The 19,505-nt window shown below is 39.6% G+C and overlaps 2 protein-coding genes across 2 annotated transcripts in view; both read right to left on the bottom strand.

Moving 5' to 3' along the window:
* Window positions 1-8,810, bottom strand: part of Moe (moesin) — a 40,248-nt gene extending 31,438 nt beyond the window's left edge. The window contains exons 1-2 of the mRNA XM_022848354.2: window positions 8,636-8,810; window positions 8,284-8,506 (exon numbers count right to left, since the gene is read on the bottom strand). The gene's annotated coding sequence lies outside the window, so the exon portion shown is untranslated. The remainder of the gene's footprint in view (window positions 1-8,283; window positions 8,507-8,635) is intronic.
* A 1,680-nt stretch (window positions 8,811-10,490) lies between these two features.
* Window positions 10,491-18,778, bottom strand: LOC111269036 (nudC domain-containing protein 1). The gene is made up of 14 exons (XM_022848353.2): window positions 18,631-18,778; window positions 17,562-17,753; window positions 17,132-17,266; window positions 16,330-16,526; window positions 15,938-16,071; window positions 15,327-15,504; window positions 14,956-15,043; window positions 13,300-13,437; window positions 12,791-12,886; window positions 12,521-12,616; window positions 11,805-11,974; window positions 11,580-11,709; window positions 11,071-11,325; window positions 10,491-10,791 (listed from the first exon to the last, which is right to left on the bottom strand). The coding sequence occupies exons 2-14, from the start codon at window positions 17,688-17,690 to the stop codon at window positions 10,660-10,662; spliced, it is 1,878 nt and encodes a 625-aa protein (XP_022704088.1). The 5' UTR covers window positions 17,691-17,753; window positions 18,631-18,778; the 3' UTR covers window positions 10,491-10,659.
* Window positions 18,779-19,505: the final 727 nt, after the last annotated feature.

Genomic DNA, 19,505 nt, shown 5'->3' with positions numbered 1-19,505 from the left:
GGTAAGAAGAAAAGTTCAGCATTTTATGATGGTTCCTAACATGTACATAACAACTGAGGTTCTAATGAACTACAAAAAGTATATGTATATATATATATATATATGAACGACTGACTATTTACGACAAAAGGAAACAGATAGCTAGTCGTGAAAAAGCGCACAACAGAAGTGTGTTTACATGAATGTTTGGCTTCACAGCAGCACGATATGATGTCACATATATATCTCATTGTGCTGACACTGATCATCCCTACACGTACCACTCAGTACCTAGTTCTCGCTGGGTTGATTTCTGATAGCAACGACTCCTTTTGTATACCTCAGAAAGCACCCGTAATTAGTCTAAGTACCAGTAAAATCAATTGACGTAAAGAGTCAGTATAAATCGCTGAGATCAAGAATATTGTGTAGTTCCTTCAACTGCCTAGACTTCATTGGGTTTGAGAGGACCGTACAATTATAGAGAAAAAAATGCTGTAACATTGTTACTACTAATTTGCTGCCATGCCTAAGCCTAAAATGCGTTTGTTTACTTGTGGTGATACAGGCGCTAAAGTAAGTTTAAAACAACTGTAATGGTATACAGCTAAGTTGAGTTACACTTCTAGGCACGAAACTTGCTAGATTTGCGCTTAAGGCCAGTGCCACTAGAGCAATAGCGAAACAGCCACTAAAACCACTGTTGTATGCGTTGCGACTAATATAATTGTTTCTGCTGTAAGTGAACATCACTGGCTCTCTCGATTGGACCAAATAGGCCGTACTTACTAAGCCTTCTGTTTCTGACTTGTGACTAATTTCCGACAGGCCATGGGCTTCGGCCTGTCGCAAATTAAACTTGTAATTGGCTAGCGTTCGGCATCTCTACCATATGAATGTAGCGAAGCAGCCATTAAACTGGATCGAGCCCACAGAGACAATTCGACAATCACAAAAACAGAAACAGCTTCGTGAAGCCGAACTGACATACGGCTAGTAATACTGTTGCAAATTTACGATCTGTCGGCCGACCCTTATGCTACGGCAGCAGGTAAAGGCCAATCAAGCAAGAGCTTTACCCGTCCTCCTGATCAACATCGCTACGCCCTGTTGCGATTTTGCTTTCAATTTGACAGTTAATACTCCCCCAGCGGCACCGACAGCATCAGCTAACTGACTGCTATTCGAATCAATAGCGCCGAAAAGGGAAAGAAATGATTGCAACAAAAACATCGGATGCTGACTTCACTATGGCCTCAATCGCCATGGCCACCGAGATCGACAACGTCGCTACTTAAGCCGCTGGCGGGAACCTCGCGTGTCGTGGATGCCATAGGTGTCGCCGGCGATCCACCGATGAAACCGTACGCGGAAAGGGAGTCAATCAGTTACAGGCTTGTAGGCAGCAAGCAAACAGGGCTGGTGCCCATTGGACCATCTCACGGCAATCCCATGGCTCTGTGTCGCGCCAGTACTTCCGGCGGTTGAATTCTCGAGCCACACAATACAGACTCGTCGAACTGGGTTTAGCCCGATGAGACAGGAACACATAGACGCACGTAGATGGACAAAGAAGGAACAGATGACCGCTGCGCGAACCGACCGTCGTTGGTCGATTTTGCAGGGAAGAACAATATAAGCATAGCATCAAAGGGAAAAAGACGGACGGAGAAAAAACGGTCGGGTAACAATGCCCAGGGACCCGTGAGCCCACGTATTGCGCTTTCAGTCGGCATCTTTTAGTATAAACCAATAACTATTACAGTGTTACGCGATCCATTTGTTACAAATATGACAGGTGGCGCTATCTCGGTAATAGAACTGTCACTCAGAGCCTGGCTACTGTGCCTAACTTTGTAGCCAAAAAAAGCTAGAAAGGTCTCTCGCAACGTTCAAGGGTTGAATATTGGCAAGAATAAGTTTTATTGAACGTGTCTTTTTCACGACCAAACGCTAACTTCTGATGAAAATGCGATGTCTGCGCAAAAGAGCGAAATGCAAGCACAAAACAAGCCTGTCCGAGTGGCCTAAACCGACCGGCCATGCGTAGATAAAAACTTTATATAGATAAGTTGAATATGGTTTAATGGAATTAAGGAGTAGCTGCCTTAGTCCTTGAAATTAAACCATTTGCTTAAAACTTATTATCTCTAGCTTGAATATCACATTTTAAATCGTTTCAGTACGAGATTTTTAAGATGTTTTATACATTTATTAACATGTGTAAATGAATGTGTCTTACCCCGAAATTAGATAAGCGAATTATTAGACGTGACAGGATCCCAATTTCTACATTAAACACAAAAACGTCTATATGACCGTGATGTCTCTATAGGCTTTCAAATAATTTATGTCTTGTCAGAGTTCTGTTATATATTTATGTACACTCTTTCTATGAATTTTTTTGTTCACCGGCATATCTTGCAGAGCGTCCCATCGACGATTTCATACATTTCATCGAAAGTTATATTCGGTTTCGCGAGAAATGATATCTCTCAAAAAACATTTAGCTATGCTCACAGAGTATGAGCTTCAACCGAATCTGCCATGATGCAGAATAGTTTAAACAATTTGTTACTAAATAATTTGTTGTCGATTCAGCAGATTTATAAAGGTAGCTTTTCATAGGAATTGTATACTTTATTTACATTAACTTATAGGAAGAGAGAGGTGTAGACCCCCTACTGGTTTCGCGTTTACCTTTTATTTATTTCAAAAAGATCGCCGCATGCCATAATATAAATATAGAAAATAATTTCAGCTATCGTCATATTTTGGAATATCATCACACGTTTTCTTCTGTACAATTTTTCCTAAAACCTTATAGTAAATATCTTGATTACGTGAACTTTATAAAGTATCTTATTATTATTATTTTTAAGTTTTACTGTTTATCTGACGTTTATTTAGCGTAAATGTATGGTTAAGGCTTATCTTGTTACAGGATGATAGGTAACTATCTTTTGAGTGTCATCCCTGGTATCCTTCTGGCCGGTTATAAACATGTAGTTTTTATCCAATGGTTGACATTAAATTACTAGTACAGGTTGAATCGCCTTTAGCTTTATATAGGCGACCCAATGTTCCTATCCTACGAAACGGTCGCTCGATATTCAAATCCTACTAGCATGTTCGTAACCGTAATATCTGAATTATTACAAATGTTCTTTCTACCGCGCGCCACTTTGTTTCAACCGCAGACCGAGGACGAAGACCACAGAATCTGCTGGTTCTACCACGTTGCTGGCGTTGACCAGGCGGATAGTAATAGGCTTTCGCACAAGGGACTCTCGAACTTGTGTAGCCACAAACAACAGCTGCGATTGTCTGTTCAGAAACGGTCCAACTATACCGTCTTCTCAAAAACCTTAAGGCAATAACACACGCTAATGGAAGGACTCGATCAGCAAAATTCACTTGAAGAAATATCAATTCTATTTAGAAACTCTGAAACAGTGGGTATTATAGCCATAAAAAAACGCGTGACGCGACCTAACTTGAACGCTTCAGGCAGTTTTCGTTGCGTTCAATCCAAAGACAGTAAAACAATGTGAGATTAACGCTCAATGACGATGGCTGCTCCCGTGAGGGAGACTGCCTGCGCTATTTAGGTCATGGACTTAACGAATCCTTAAAAACTCGTTCCAACGTATTCAAGTTAAGCATGAGGCTACTGGCGGTTGCTTACTTCGTCACACGTTATAGATCCACTACAGCTTTTCACAGCTACACATATTAGGCCAACGCGTCTTCGTAACAAAATAACGATTAATACCTTCATACGGTTTCTGATGGTAACCTAACTTGAAGCTAGAATAATCGTTCCCTGTCGTCTATATGATCATATCATATGGGCAGTAGGGAAAAGAGTCGTAAAGTTCGACAATTTATGTGATGCAGCTTCCATCTAAATGTCGTAATTGAATGAAAAGGCCACTCATTTTGAGCATCTTGCCTCTGTTGCGGGTCCCCTCTATCTAGCTAGCGATAGCTGCTGCCACTGACTGGCGTAAGCTATGGTTACGGAAGAAGTTACCATCTTCTTCGGTGGCCAGCAAGTTTAGCTATAGCTTAATCAGTCCGATATCATTTCTAGCGCCACCATAGCGCCCGTCAACAGAATTGTTCCATTATAGCCAGCTAACTTGATAATCTGTTCGATAATAGATTTAGAACGCGTAATCGTTTAACAACAGCTTACAACGGACTTGACGGATCAAACTAAATTTAACGGTTTTACATTTGTACGTGAAAAAGAGTTTGGCGTGGCATAACGTCGACTTACTATCGAATACCAGTTGACGAATTTTATTTTGTGTGAATATTAAAGAGTTTACAAGAATTCATGCAACATGTTGAAACTGTTTTATTCACTGCAGGGTACCTAACTAATCGACAAATTAGAAGCATGATGAAACGATTTAACCCTGTTAACAGCGCTGGATCAGCACATGTAGCTTCGGTACACAGCTCACAGAAAATGTTTAATCGAAGCGATCGAAAACGGCGATAAATACAGACTCACTATAATATACAGTGAACTTCAAAGGAGTATGATTTTTTTCATAGTATAACTTCACTGCACCTCTAGTCCGAGATGAACGTACACATACATTACATGTATACGTGTAGCTTCAGCAGCGTGCCTACTTAAGTGATGAAAAATAAGATAGATTAAAACCGTAAGCATTGGCTCGCCTACAAGCGCCTTCACGAAGCCTAGCCCGCTACTTTGTTGGTTACGAGGCGTCGGCATTTTAAAATGAAATGCAGGCGCTTCGTTACGTCGCGATGGCAGTATGATACGTTTTTTCTGTTCTATATGTAGGAATAGTAGTACTTCGGAAATACTATATATATCATTGGAATACTAGTAATTGTCTCACTGTCTTGATGTTTGACAAATGGTTATTACGGAGAGCACTTAATTGTGCGGCGGTGGGCAAGCAAGGTGACTCGAAACAAATGTCTAATACATCTTGCCTATTGTATGGTGTCTCGGACTAAGAAAAATAATGATTTAAATAGTTGTTGTGCTGATTTCAAAGGCTACATTAGCTGTACTGTAATAGCACCCGATATAAAGCACTCATTTTTATGACGCCTTGTTTCCATTCCTTCTGAATCTATTACAGCCCCAATAGATTTAAGCTGACACTTGTTCGCCCGCTATCAAGCGATATCGCCAGCAGTAAAGAATAAACACATCCATGTCACTACCTTCTACTAAGTTCATACTCTATCTCGTTCGCGTTACCTCTGAGAGACGGATATGCCATAAGCTAGCACATACAATAGGCTGCTAATAGAAAACGACTGGTGGTGTTCGTAATCCTTTCTCTTTCCGTCCGTACGGCGCGGGGTGAGGTCATGAATAAGGGCACATCTAGCTTCTGAGTTTTACGATTCGCTGCCACTAACTGACCTCACTGGTCCGACTTGAAGCGTACTGAGTCATCATCAGTTGGCGAGAGAACGTCACGAGAGTACGAAACAGGAAAATTAAACAACGACGAAGTTGTACAAAAAGCAAGAGACTCCCGGTTCCTGTTCCGATGTTGCTAACCGCTCTCTTGTTGGCCGCATTGTTTCAATGTAGAAGAAACATTCCACAACGATGCCGGGCTAAGCAACCGTCGGTTCCTTCATGCACTATTTGACGGTTCGACGAGCGGCTTCACGAGTGGCTCCGTGCCGCCACTGACGCGGCGACGCGATGACGTAAGAATCATGGCGCCCGTGTGGCCGGGCCGGGCCATGATAGGATTGTGCCTGCTTTGTCAGCGGCCCCTCATTGCAGCAAGCTGTTCGCGCGCGTGCTTGGCGAAGTTGAATAGCAACAGCGGCAGCGACGTCGTGCAAGAACGAAATCATTGTACCCATCAAAATAGCAAACGGCAAACAGAGTTGAGTAGCATCGAAAAGAAGCCGATTCTCATTGGCTGGTCGAAAGCGCACAAAAGGATCCATCGACATTTTAGTGCGTTTAGCGATGCTAGACATATAATTGAATCGTTTCGATCTCATCATAAACGTAATAGTAACGGTAGAAATCAGCGTATTTATTACGGCTAGGTGTCACATTTACTCAATGTTACGTGCGAAGGATGACATGGTAAAAGGAGAATGGGAAAAGGCTATGCTGTGTCAAACAAAAAAAAAACAAATTTCATCCAATATGGCTGTAATAGTAACTGTGCTGACGCACAATCATTTATATAATGGCGTAAAATACGTACTATGACGTATGCGGCACAAGTCCAAGGAAATGAGTATTGGTAATCTTTTATGATTGCAAGGTTGATTCAAGTATGGACATGAGCACAGTTCCTTTAAAACAAACAAGAAACAGAGTTATCCATAGAAATAAATATGTGCCAGCTTCTCATCAAGACTGCTAACAATTACCAGATCATTATCAATACCCTTTTCCGTTTTAGTATAATTTCCTTGTTTATGTTGAATTTTTCCCACTTCTAACTTGATGGACTTACACGAAAATTGCCCTAATTTATAATGTATATATATATATATGGGAAAGCGTGGGTACAAATATATCGCTCTCCGAAACTGGTCGCCCCACTGGACAGCCACAAAACCCCATTAACTAGATGCGTCATCATTCAGTGACAAAGATACTACATAATTATAGCAGTCAATCGGATTGTGGCAGCATCACGTTACATTCGTCTACCGACCCGAGAGTGCCTCCGATATTAAAAGATCTTGATTTGAATCATTAATGGTAACGAAAATCCTCGGCTGCAGCAGTAGGTCGCCACAATACCAACTGTACTCTGGTAACTTACGACGCCTGCAACTAATTAAACAGGATAGGTACAGTTGTGTCTGTTCGTGCTAATATACAAAACAATATAAAGTGTGGATACGATCCTGTATATTGCACATCGTAAACGTACTGACGAATGACAATTGCGAAAAGCTTGCATTTCTGATTTAAATTTCTGGCCCGTTTTTCGAAGGTGGTGATGCCCATCAGCACTAAACATTTGTTTATGTTATAGTTGTAGTAGACGAAAATGTCGCTTTTTGTCTTAGTTAAGTTCTTGCTGAGAATTAATATTCTACCAATGATAGACGATTAGCCGTAGACTCGAAAATCCTCCACTCGTGCATTGATATAAAATGAATTCGTCTTTCTACCAAATGATTTCAAGTTTATGGTCAAAGCGTAGCTATTTTCCAACCTTTAGCTACTGCTTATACTAAGATGAATGTCAACTTGCTTTAAACTTAATTCTCGATCTCAAATCAACAGATAAAAATTCTGCTAGGTAAATTTCAACCTAGAGTACCCCCTGGTCGTTGTAGCTGACTTGATTATGTTTTATTTACAAGACACATTGCCAGAGACTTATCTTTCGGTTATTCCCATTGATGGCAATCATACAAGTTTCGAATGCTTTGCAAATATCTAATATTTGGTCTCTTTCTTTTTATTTCAGCAATTTTTAATGCTCGTGTCTCTGTCGTCTTGTTGTGACAGCCGTAAGCCAAAATCGCGTCGACGGCCTTCTTCGTGAACGCAGTGCTCGTGAGACTTTCAACAGGTTGTCTCCTGCGAGAGACAAGCGGTCGATTTGCCGGCCGCTACAACAGCCGTTAATACCCTCCGAGAACAGCCATCATCACTAAGGCAACAGTGATTTTGAGTGCTCTTGTTACTTGCTGGGTATACGAGGAGTTATCGTTTCGGCTATGACAAAAATATCGGCCGATCCATTCACCATCGTCATGCGACAAGCCGTGGCCACTGATTTTCGTCAGGATCATTTATTATACTAGTGTTATAAAGCTCGAAACGCGTTATGCTGGACAGGCTGTTATAGTCAAAATTCGAACACTACTCTTAACTATTTCCAAGCCCCAAAACATAACCTGATTTAGCAATGACATACCGAGTTCGTGCAATAACGGGGTCATACGGGTCGTACATATATATATATGTCAACGCGAGTTGAAAATGATACCACCTCCCTGCACCATCGTGGAACTCAGCATATTAGTAGGCCTCAATTATATATCGCATTGTCCCTTTGTTCTGGCGAACAGGGCTGTTGGAATCGTCACACGATGTCTTAGCTGAATGGCTGAAACCCAACCGAATCAGAGTGACTGGTTCCGATCAGAAGCCCTGTACGCAACAACCACCTTGAGCGGCAGTATTGTCATTCCGACATTTAAACAAATGGCCGTCCCTGCTAGCTAACCAGGGCACCCTTCAGATATCAGCGAACTTCGACACTATACAACCATGCACCTATAGCTGGAACTTCAACTTACCTCAAGAATAACGTAGTCAAAAAGTTAGACTTTTCTCCTCTTCAGTTGACGACAACGACCGACAGCAGTGGAAAGTTTTGATCAACTCGTCCGTGTTTTCTCGCACCTGTTTGATCGAATTTCGAAAAACAGCCAAACTTTTTCTACCTTCCTTTATAGCGTCGTTGTCGCCAGTCTATTTATCAGCGTTTAGTAAACTGATGTACTAATGCACCAAGATCCTCTGAAAACAAGAATTGTATTCGTAACTAGCTATTAACAGACACACGGCGAGCAGGAGAAAAACACGAAGTCCACCTCTCTCACACAGCGTTCAACTGCACACTCACCATAACTTAATAAAACAACAAACCTTGCGGTCGCATACAGCGACAGCAGCAACAACAACGATAGCGTCGGACGAACAAATTGACGGATCGAGCAATTGGATCAACATGGACAAACAAACGGCAAATACGAATGCCACCGTTGCCCCGGTACGCACTAGCACCGCCTAACCACGACACGCGTTGACTTCTTCATCCAATCGGCCAACAAACACTTCGCCTACGGAACAGTAGCGAGTACTGCCGCGACACACAGCAATTTCACTCCACCACTATCAAAGGTGGCTCCATCAGCGGCACCACGGCGAACTGGCGTTGGGACTGGTTTCCGCTGCTACGACTACTGCTGCTCTTGTTGCTGTCGATGTGCTGTCTGTTGTTACGCTTGCCCCAGCGGAAGCGAGGGCGCGGGCGGCGGCGGGGGGAGACGAAGACTGGCGGCAGCAGCCACGATACGCTGCACAACCATACATTACTTCCAGTTGTGCTGTGGTGAGTGGCGGCATCAAAGCTGAGAAAAGCGACTTGAGTCCACGGCAGCGGCAGTGAACGATGATGAGCTGAAGCAGCGACAGCAACGAATGACGCTAGCGTGCTGAGGCTGACGGCAATCAAAAAAAGACAGCATTCGGCCCATAAAACAACAGCGTATAGAAGTGAGTGGCCGCTGCTTCGTCTAGCCGACCACCGCTACACTGGGGGACGTTCCGCCGATTCTCGTATGATCGCTGGCCATGGCAAATACGGTGCTCTGATAGACGAAGCCTTGCCTTTCGATTGTGAGCATCAATATAAATTTCTGAGTGATTACATATTTACTAACGAAACGAAATAATGCGATAAATATAATTACTTGTTTGTCACCATTTTAGATTTTGTCATAAGAGAGATTTATTATGATGGCTAGGATTCCATGCAGTTAAGTGACGTTGGAGAGGGAATTAAAAAAAAAAGTAAAAGGACACGCAATGTTTTATTGCACCTTCACTAACTATATTTATATACATGCTTACTTAGCATTTGTCTGATGTAATTGAAAAACGCTGCGGGAAGTAGGACGATGCTTTTGGACGAACAGTTGGAGATTAGTATGCGATTACTTAAAGAAAAATGCTCCACACAAAAGAAGTAGAAGCAAGCCTTTTCGCTTAAAGCATATTTGCTATTTGGACAAATGAAATATATCTGTTTGAAAACTGAAGTATCATTGCGTTGTAGGATATTAAATATGTTCAAAATACATTATATCCATTTTGAAGCAGCGTTTAAATATTCCCACAGGACGTTTTCTGAGAAATTTAAAACAAATCCGAGCTTTTCATTCTACGCCCGATTCTAATCATGACCGTTTCTAGACAATCTGTTGTAGGAAGATTACGAGAATATGCTATTGCGGCAGAATTTAAAGTAAATATTTCAAGAGAGTCGAAATGTTCTAAACAGTATTTTGTTCTCAATGATTTTAAAACTACTAAACTATCAACAATGAACGTTTTGTCAGTTCTTGAAAATTCTAAAAAAAAAAAGCACAAAAGTATCACTTGTGAAGCAATACTGAGTGGCAATACGACAAAGAATTGCAACTTCATATGATAGAACAAAATTAATCAGTCGCTCAAAGAAATGGTCGGGAATAAATGCGATACGCAGATCTCTATTCTGCAAAGAATTAGCTCGAAATTCTGTTAGAATAGTATTTTATTAAACCGACCTATACGAGAAACACGACGATCACAAAATAACCTACAAGCGCGACCCAAAGCCAATTTCACTTCTGCGTCATTTACAAATCATAGAATTATAATTTATTTTATTTATTGAACATGATATACCGTATAATCGGCATATTTAAATAGGAATGAATAAAATAGAACCGCAAAATAGATTTGTGGTGCGAGTTCTTTGAACTCGTTCGTGGCTACAAGAGCTTTATTACACAATGTACTATTATTTATCGTAAATACTTATTTTATCGTATACACTTATTTTAATATCGTCAAATATAATAACTATGCATCATGCTGATGAAACGTGTCAAGGGAGTGTATTGTCACTTGTTGACCACAATCACGTGCAGACGATCCTTGGCTAGTACAAAAAGGGCTTCTCTTCCAGCCGCAGCTCCTAGTATAGCTTCGGTACCATTCAGGCGAAAAGCGTATTGTTTTGCTACACGTTCTACCTGAATTGTCAAAAGGCGAAGTCACATTTGATTTGAATAGAGCAAATTATTATTGTTATTATCATTACTATCTTCGGTTCGTAGGACACCATACGTACTTCTAACAAAATCATCTAATTCAGCCTCAATGTTCGTTTTGAGGTCGAAGCTGGAAGCTGCTAGTTGTGTCTATATTTGCCAGTTTTTTTTTTTTTTTGTTATGGCATCATCAGCGTTCAAGGTGTAGGTTTGCAAAGAACTTTTCTTTTTCTCTTTAAATCATTTTTAATTCTGTTGTACCTGTCCGGTTTTCCGGTTCTTCAGTTCGAATTCTGCTGTAGGTTCGGGGCTTTTGTATATATACACTTGACCATTCGTGGCTACGATTGCCGCGTATTCGCCTCCAACTTCGTCGGCTGTTTCCCGATCTCCGCTAGATTCTGGCCTATTGTTAATAGTCGGAATGTGGCTAATCACAAATTGTTTGTCCTGCTTTGATGCACTGACGTACCCGAACGCATGCAACGTAGACACATGCCGAGGAATAATGCGGTTCTATAATGGTATACGTCCACGCAAATGCGTTATTCAGAGTTTCCGTAACAATTGTGCGGCCTTTTAGGGAGAATGTAATAACGGAAATCAATGCGAACACTAATAGATAAATGATAGAAAAAATCTTTATTAAGAAGAGTACGCATCATCGCAGCTTTCAGCCAAGCAGGCTGTGTTATTCCGTATTAATTTCTTCTTATACCCATCAATTTAGTTAAATTGAAAATAATGGCACACCCGATAATGTAACGTACCTGCTTTTGATTCTCAAAATCGAACTTCCAAACTAGCCCGTCAACGTGGTGTCTCAATACGATGAGGGGTCCCTTCTTTGAAGCTATTTCCATGATAAATTGGTGACCCGACAAATCCAAGAAACAGTCTCTGTTCCGGCAAAAAACGTAGTGTTTAGAAATGCAGACAATCTCTTTCTTTCTTATATTTTACGAACCCAAAGTTCCAATACCATCTCTTCGTACCTGTTATGAGTTTCGCCGTTGAAAATAACTAGACTGAATTCCTCTGCAGTTTCATCACATTCCTCTAGATTATCTCCAAGTCCGGCGCTCGTTTCCTGAGTTGGTCTACCTGATTTTGCCTTTTCCAGGTCATCATCAGTGGCAGTAAGATGGCGGAGGCGTTCGTGCATCTTTTGCGAATTGCCAATTAAAAAATAGTTAGAACAAGAAATATTTTTCGAAAGAATCTACCAACTTATTTGCTTCACTTATTATTTTTCATATTATTTTAGTTCGTTTTCTTATTTGAGATTTTCAGCTATTCTTTTGACGTGAACAAGTCTTCGGAATCAACTTATATGTAGCATCAAAGACACATCGACGCTAGCAGTCTAGTGGAGGCGAGTCTTGCAGAACTTTCCGTTTTCCGACGTTTTTCCGACGGACCTATGAAGCGGCGTGACAATCATACATACAGCTATTGGCTTCACTAATAATTTCTTATTTCCCTTAATCTATACTGCATATAAGGCTGTGCAGGTAATGGAACTGAATGACTATTCTATGCAAGCTCAAATAACGCTGTCGATTCAAAATTGACTCCAAACACTAGCCGGGAGTTGTAAAACGCTTTAACCTGAAAATCGTCCAAAAAGGAATCCTTTGATTTACAGTGAATAAAGCTATGAATCATTTAGTTCTGCTCATAAGGGAGTCCGATAGAACATTATACCGACTTCATCAAGATAAGCTGCATCAAAGACTTCCTCTCCTTTTGTAGTGCCCTTTACCACACGCGGCCAGCGCTGGGCTCGACATTTCACCAAGGTCACCTGCAAAACAAAAACAGGATATACTAAAAATAGCCATCACTGCACATATAAATGTATAATAATAAAACAAGGACGTTCTAAGCAGAAGCATTGTTTTCCAAAAGGGCCTCCCTGTACACAACATGGATGGCTATTTTTCATAGCGTTTTCTTTATGTTACGTTCACACACTAACCTCTAATTTATCGTCTACTATGGACCACGTAGAAGCGCCCGAGTCCACAACTGCCTCCAGCACGCCATCGAGAACTGTTTCTCCGCAAATTTTGATCTATTAAAATATTGAAACGAGAGACTAGCTTTAACTACCATTAATTGTGTGACAAAAGAATATAATGAAAGCCGTTTATCGAAGATTAGGCATAGAATGTATTGTAGCACAAGTATGTTGCTTGATTATGAGTTTATTCAGACGGAAATAATATACCTAGTCACTTCACTTACGGAAAACGTTCATCAAGAACTAAAACCAATTCACTAGTTTTTAGTGTTAAACTATAATCATTTTTTTAATGCGGAATTACATACACTATCACATTCAGGTACTGTTCATCCGTCCGTTGATTGTGTAGTCTTTAAAAATTGTTATCAACGAAGATCCAGTTTTTATAAATCGTTAGGAATAGAGTTACGATTATCCTGTGAAAACAGTGAGGGGTTCGTGTAACTAGCGTTCAATCGTACCTCAATGCTGGATGGTTTGATGACAACGTTGACATCTCTTTTGGACGTGTCAGGTTGTAAACGGAACATGACTACTACATCCTCGTTGTTTTGCATATAGGTATATACAGGAGAAGTTAGATCCTTTTCCGAAGTATACTGCAGTGCAAAAAAAAAAACAATTATCCAAATAATAGCCACAGCCGACAACAACTTCAATCGGAATTGAAAATCAAGTAGAAATTTAGCAGCAAAGCGTATAATAGGTTGATTGAAGTTTCCGAGCTTTTTTTTACTCAAACAGGGTCTGAAAAATATGACGAGTGCAACAAAACTTCCCACTAAAAACCCAGATAGATAGCTTGCTTGCCTTGTGCGGTTACGCGTTGCCATGGCGCAGGATTACCTGATCTCGTTTGTTGACTTTTTCTTCTGAATAGATTGGTTGATACGACGCAATCGAACCATCTAAACATGTACATCAACTATATAGTTCGTACGAAGCAACTGACAGTGAATCAGGCCCCTGCATTCCCATTAAACGCAAAACATAACCTTTTTCGTATAAAGTCCCATGAGCCTTAGCTTCTCTCCTGAAACTATTCATTCTGATCTCTGGTTTATGTTGACGTACAGACATTACTTCCCATCACTGGTGACAATTCTGTACGAACGAAGTTTGTACAGAATTGTTATCGGTCGTGCGTAACGTTCAATACCCGGTAAAATGTTGAAATGTAACGCTCAGCCATAATTTCTTGTTGGGCTTAGAGGCCTAAGCTTCAAACTTCATGATGTACGTAAGCTCGAAGATTCTAAGTAAACCCGAAAGACTTAAAGGGGTTGATGGCGATCGTACGGCTACAACCCATTTTTGCGGCCAATTCTGGAGTCCCATTTTCATTTAAAAGTACCTTCAGATAGTTGTCATCAAATGCAGATTGTCAAGAAGAGCGGGAAGCATCCTCTAGATCACAGATACCATTTTGAAACTTTATTAACCACATTTAAGCCATATTATCGTTACCATGCACATGGCAAATGCATTTTTTGGCGACATTTTCACTTCAACTAAATGCATAGAATGCAGAGTGTCAAATATGTATTTTACTCCAGCTAGACTATCTGTCTGAAGGAACTCTTTGGAGTTCCTTCGGGTTCAACTGCACTTTCGATACCATATAGGTACATCAATACGGTATATAAAAAGTAAAGAACTAGCAAGGGAAGTGGGAAAAGGAGGTTTGCTTAACCTCAAGAAACTTTTTTACCTAATTCAATATATACATATATTTACACTTGCGATACGTATATCATCAGTGAAATTGTGGACAAGCTGCTTTCGATAAAACCAGTCTTTGTTTAAAGTTTAACAAATGTATCTTAACCCCTCATCATTGAAGAAAATGAAATAAAAAATGTTTTGAAAATAGCTTTTTTTTTTTTTAGTACAGATATCTTTTATTGTTGTTATTATTATTAGTTGTAATATCGAATTTTTAATTCTTTTATCTGTCAATGACGTCGGTAGTTATTGAGCTAGTCCATAAGACATTAATTAGTTATTTTTGTATAGCTTAAAGTTTTTACATATATCTTAATCATGGCAATTAGAATTATCAAAACTTATGAACATTATGAAAGCTAGAATAATCCGCTGAACACACTGTATACTACCTGGACTTGCTTCGATACTGTGACGGCTGTCTTTGAATCGTACTTGAATTTGTACTGGCATTCGGAACAAATCAACAGGTGACTTCCTCTGAAATAGGGATTATGAAAGAAATGATGCAATATTAAAGTTTGCAATTCGAACTTAAGCTCTAATACAGGCAGTTCATACATATTTTAATGTCTATATTGTAACATCTGTACTTGAAAATTGCATTAAGAAGCGAAATACCAAATGCTTACTCGATGATTTCTTTCTGTATGATGAAGCTAACTGTGTTTACTAAGAAAAACGTGTGTTTATTTAATTATTTTTTATTAACTTAGTAATCAATTCCTTGCCGGCAGCTCTCTGCTGAAATAATGAACCTTACCTAGAATTATATAGAAACGTTGCAGATTTTGGAACAGCAGTCCCATAAAGCTTTCTTCTTCTGTTTAATTGCCAGTCTGTAGAACTTGACTCGCTTTCAGCCACTGGGGCTCTTTCAAAGGTCAACCAGTCGAGCCACGATAAAAAATGCACCGTTTCCGGATATTCTGCCGACTCATCTAAAAATAGCGGAGTTTTTAGATACGAAGATTTTTTAGTTTGCTGAAATTGCTGGAACTTACCTAGGTGAATCTGTCAAGCAATAGCAGGCTTAGCAAACAAAAAGACACTCGACGTATATGCGCGAACATGCAAGCTGACTTTGGCCGAATATCAAAAAACCGAAAACTCTGCGCTCGCTAGTTTGTGGAAAAATATAAAATTTAGAATAAGCTAACGTTATTTTAATAAGTTTTGATTTTACTGCTTGTATTTGTCTATATCCCTACGGAAGTCATGAAAATAACACGAACTTAACGGTCGTTGTGGGCCTATAACTATGAGCAGCAAAAGCTATCTCGCATACGGCTCGAAGGGGCTCAAAAGCTACGGTCTGTAGGATGCCTTACTTATGGACAATGAAATCAACTGGTAAAAAGCAAGTCTACAAACCGGGTTTTTTTTCTTTTACGGAACAGATAAGGATATCGACTTGGGTGCACTGATTCTCAAGGCACACTCGGCCCTTGGCCGCCAACAAAACTCCTTCGTTGATGCCGGTCTCCGATGACAGAAGTTTAGTGAACCTAACAAAATTATTTCAGTATTTCAATAACTTTATAAATGCATATTGTAAATGGTATACATACTGTCCTATACAAATTCGAGAACTGGAATCAGGTCTCGTTAGATTGTAAGAGTCGAAACATTCATTCAGATCTCCCTAGAAGGTTTATGATGGTTGTTTGTGTATAAAGTTAGTTATTTCACGAAATTCACTTTGAGACATAAATGCTTGACAAAGATAAGCACACTTTGACTATTATACACCAAGTTTCACGTACGGCTTTCCAAGCTGCCTCTGCTCTGTCCTGAGCAGGTCAATTGTTCCCTGCCGGTTTAATATAACACCGAATTCATTGTTCACGAAGAGGAAATTGGATTCAGATTGATCGACATCGACCGGCGGGTTGTTAGGGCTTAGACATAGCACAACATTTGGTTCTGATAGACGCTCATTCTCATACCGCACATGGAATAACTGCAACATTCACGCAGTTACGGTTACACATCTGTTACTATCAAAAAAACAAAAATCAAAGAAAACGCCTTTTTGAAAAGTCCTTGTAGATCGACGAGATCCTATAATATAATCCTGTCGATGGCTAGTCCTTCAAGAACTGACTGTTGACAACAGGCAATAATATAACCCAACAAAACCTCCGGAAATTTATCTTTACCCATTGCTTTTTACACACGCCTGCTATAAGCGCAGTAATCTTTGGTGCATCTTTCAATCCTGGTTCAGATCCCAGGCGCCATATGGTTATTGAGCTACAGAAAAAAAAATAGAAATAGCGATTTCTCAGGTGTTAACACTATACCTTCTATCGTTGCCTCTATATTTTCTTAAGCTAAACTATCTGTTTACATTATTATACACAAATAAGCACAACACGAGCACAGTACTGCTTCTTTGTAGTCGGTCCAAGATGTCTGAATACGGTTTTTGATTATATCAATGATACTATAATTGCTCCTAAATTAAAGAGTACCATTCAGCATTACTGAACACGTGGCCGAATGAAAACAAATCAATATCATGGAACTGCGCATATACATGACAGCCAAATGAATATCACTTACGCTATATTGAGCAATATAGAATACTGAGCCCGGATGAAAGACATCGTAAACTAGAGCATTCAATTTAGATCGTAATTCGACGTGGCATAGACCGAACTGATCAGTTGTCAACTCCGCCGGCGATGCTATCTTCTCCTAATTCAAGGTTAAAGAGAATATACCGAAGTTATTCAATGTTTGTATTGAGCGTTTTTTGCGTCACAGAAAGCCAAAAAAAAATAGATGAACAAATCACATAACATCAGAGTAGGTGATTTACTACCGGCAGCGTTTTCATATGGCTGGTACCGAAACTAATAATTTTGTGGCAATCACGCACCCTTGCTCGTATCTCTATAGTATTTAAAGGTTGCTGAAACATCCTTACTTATTAAACTAGCATTACAATACAAAATGAATTGAGGACACCCTAGCAGAGTAATATAGCTACCTTCAATTTGTGCTGAAGAATTTGGGGTTGATCAGACGCTAGTCGGTAACAGTCGAAATTCGGATCCAAAAATCGCCTGTTAGGCCTCAACTCATTGATTGTACAATTTACTGGGTTGTCAGAAGACATTGTTTTGTGTTTTTCCCGTTCAGGAGGGTGAAAGATCAACGTCAGGTACTTTTCAATCACGTTCTGAAACATGAATAACAGTCCGTACTTTAATACTACTAGTCAATTTAGGCGTTTGCAGCATGATAGAAATACTTAGAATAGAAAAATTATCTGAAGGGTTAGTTTTAAAATAACCTTATTTCTTCTATAAGAATAAAAGTATAATGATTTCTTATTATTTGAGAATTATTAGGCATCAATTTGTATTCCTGCCAACAAAATTTTAAACTTTGTAATTCCGTTTTGTTACCATCCGTTCTATTCCGCGGGAAAATTTTTCGTTACCTTGTCCGCAGTTTGGTCTGCTTTTTTCCGTCTGCTCTATATTCTAAATTAAAAAAAAGCCATGCGCTCCTTAATTGCAACAAAAACAAATAAATAGGAAACGAAGGGTTTATTAAATACATTATTGACTCTATTTAGATGAAGTAGACATATGCAATCGGTAGCTGCTGTAGCATACGATAATCAATTTCTTAGTCTAATAAATAGTAGCCATATCATTTCATAGATCGTTTAGCATTATATTATGAATATTACAATGGTGAAAAGTGCTATGCATTCCGTTTTAAAGTTCTACTTAAACCAAATATGTGAATTAATGAAGCTCTATAATAAATGAATATATGAAATATTTGTTCTGTCACGTAATGAAAGTGTACATATCACCAGTAGGTAAAACTGTTGCCAGAGATTTGAGTTAGTTACAGAGACAGGACGCAGAACCACATATAAGTACGTATGTGACCCAAAGTTATCAAGATTAAACGAGAAGCCCTAATATGAAAAAAATCGACCTTTTAGTTACGTTGGATTATTCAGCGAGTGGCGCGCAACTTGTTATATTCCAGAAGCACAGTAAACAAACGTATCCTTTAATACTAGATAATTCACTTGCCTCTTATACGAAAGCGAATTCGTCTGATAGCACGGCACACAGTTGACGCCACGACAATTTTGTAAGTATTTTTAGGAAAACAAACAGCTAGTTTTATTTATTAGGCTCCTTTGCAATAGAGTCGCGTAGTTTCTTTATCCACCAGCTGTTCATCGAGTACCCCGTCATAATCGAACATTGTGCCCTCTCCGAGCTTTGAATTTAAGGCGCGCAAGTGCGCCGACTAACGAGCTATGCCCAATGTATTCATTTTCGGCCCACAGAAACAAGTTTATAGCGTTAGATTGTCCCGCCAGATTTCATGTACACAGTAGGTTAAACAATATTAGTCATTATTAAAGTTAACTCACATATAATAAAACACTATCGCATCTATATACAGTACCTTCGTCTACCTTGGCCTTCACCCAAGCTAACATCAAAACCTAAAAAAAATCATCAAAACCTGAAGTGTTCTTTAAAGACTGTCGTGCGTGAAACGAAATCCAATTCCAATCGGCATAAGATGCTTTTATGGCTTCTGGCAACGCCTTGATTGATAATACCTCGATAAGTTATTAAACTCGAGTGAAGAACTCAAAGAACATGAATTGAATTCGGCAGTTTACATTACGTTGATGATGACTGTTCCCAAAATCTTAAACGATATATTGTACCGCGTAGCTTATTCAACTATGCTAGAAATCAGCGTTAGCAAATAACGATTCTATGGCGATATTTTCGGAGAGTTCCGAAGAATGAAAGCCGTCGAATTTTTAGGTGGAGTCATAGTTGCTCCCTCATCAATATACGGCTTCATCGGATGTGAGCTTTGGATTCATGTTATATTCATATAACACTGGTTGTTAGTGCCATCGCTCGTTTGTAGTTAATGC

Source organism: Varroa jacobsoni, unplaced genomic scaffold, assembly GCF_002532875.2.
Source record: "Varroa jacobsoni isolate VJ856 unplaced genomic scaffold, vjacob_1.0 scaffold_1346, whole genome shotgun sequence".
In the NCBI taxonomy this organism is placed as follows: Eukaryota; Metazoa; Arthropoda; class Arachnida; order Mesostigmata; family Varroidae; genus Varroa; species Varroa jacobsoni.
This window is presented reverse-complemented; position numbering and strand designations above follow the sequence as displayed.

Coding starts and splice junctions, on each gene's coding strand:
- LOC111269036 (XM_022848353.2), bottom strand. CDS start 17,690: ATGTCTTCTGACAACCCAGTAAATTGTACAATCAATGAGTTGAGGCCT. Junction 15,044..15,326: donor ACGTTTCTATATAATTCTAG/GTAAGGTTCATT, acceptor TCCCTATTTCAG/AGGAAGTCACCTGTTGATTT. Junction 11,710..11,804: donor AACGGCGAAACTCATAACAG/GTACGAAGAGAT, acceptor TTGCCGGAACAG/AGACTGTTTCTTGGATTTGT.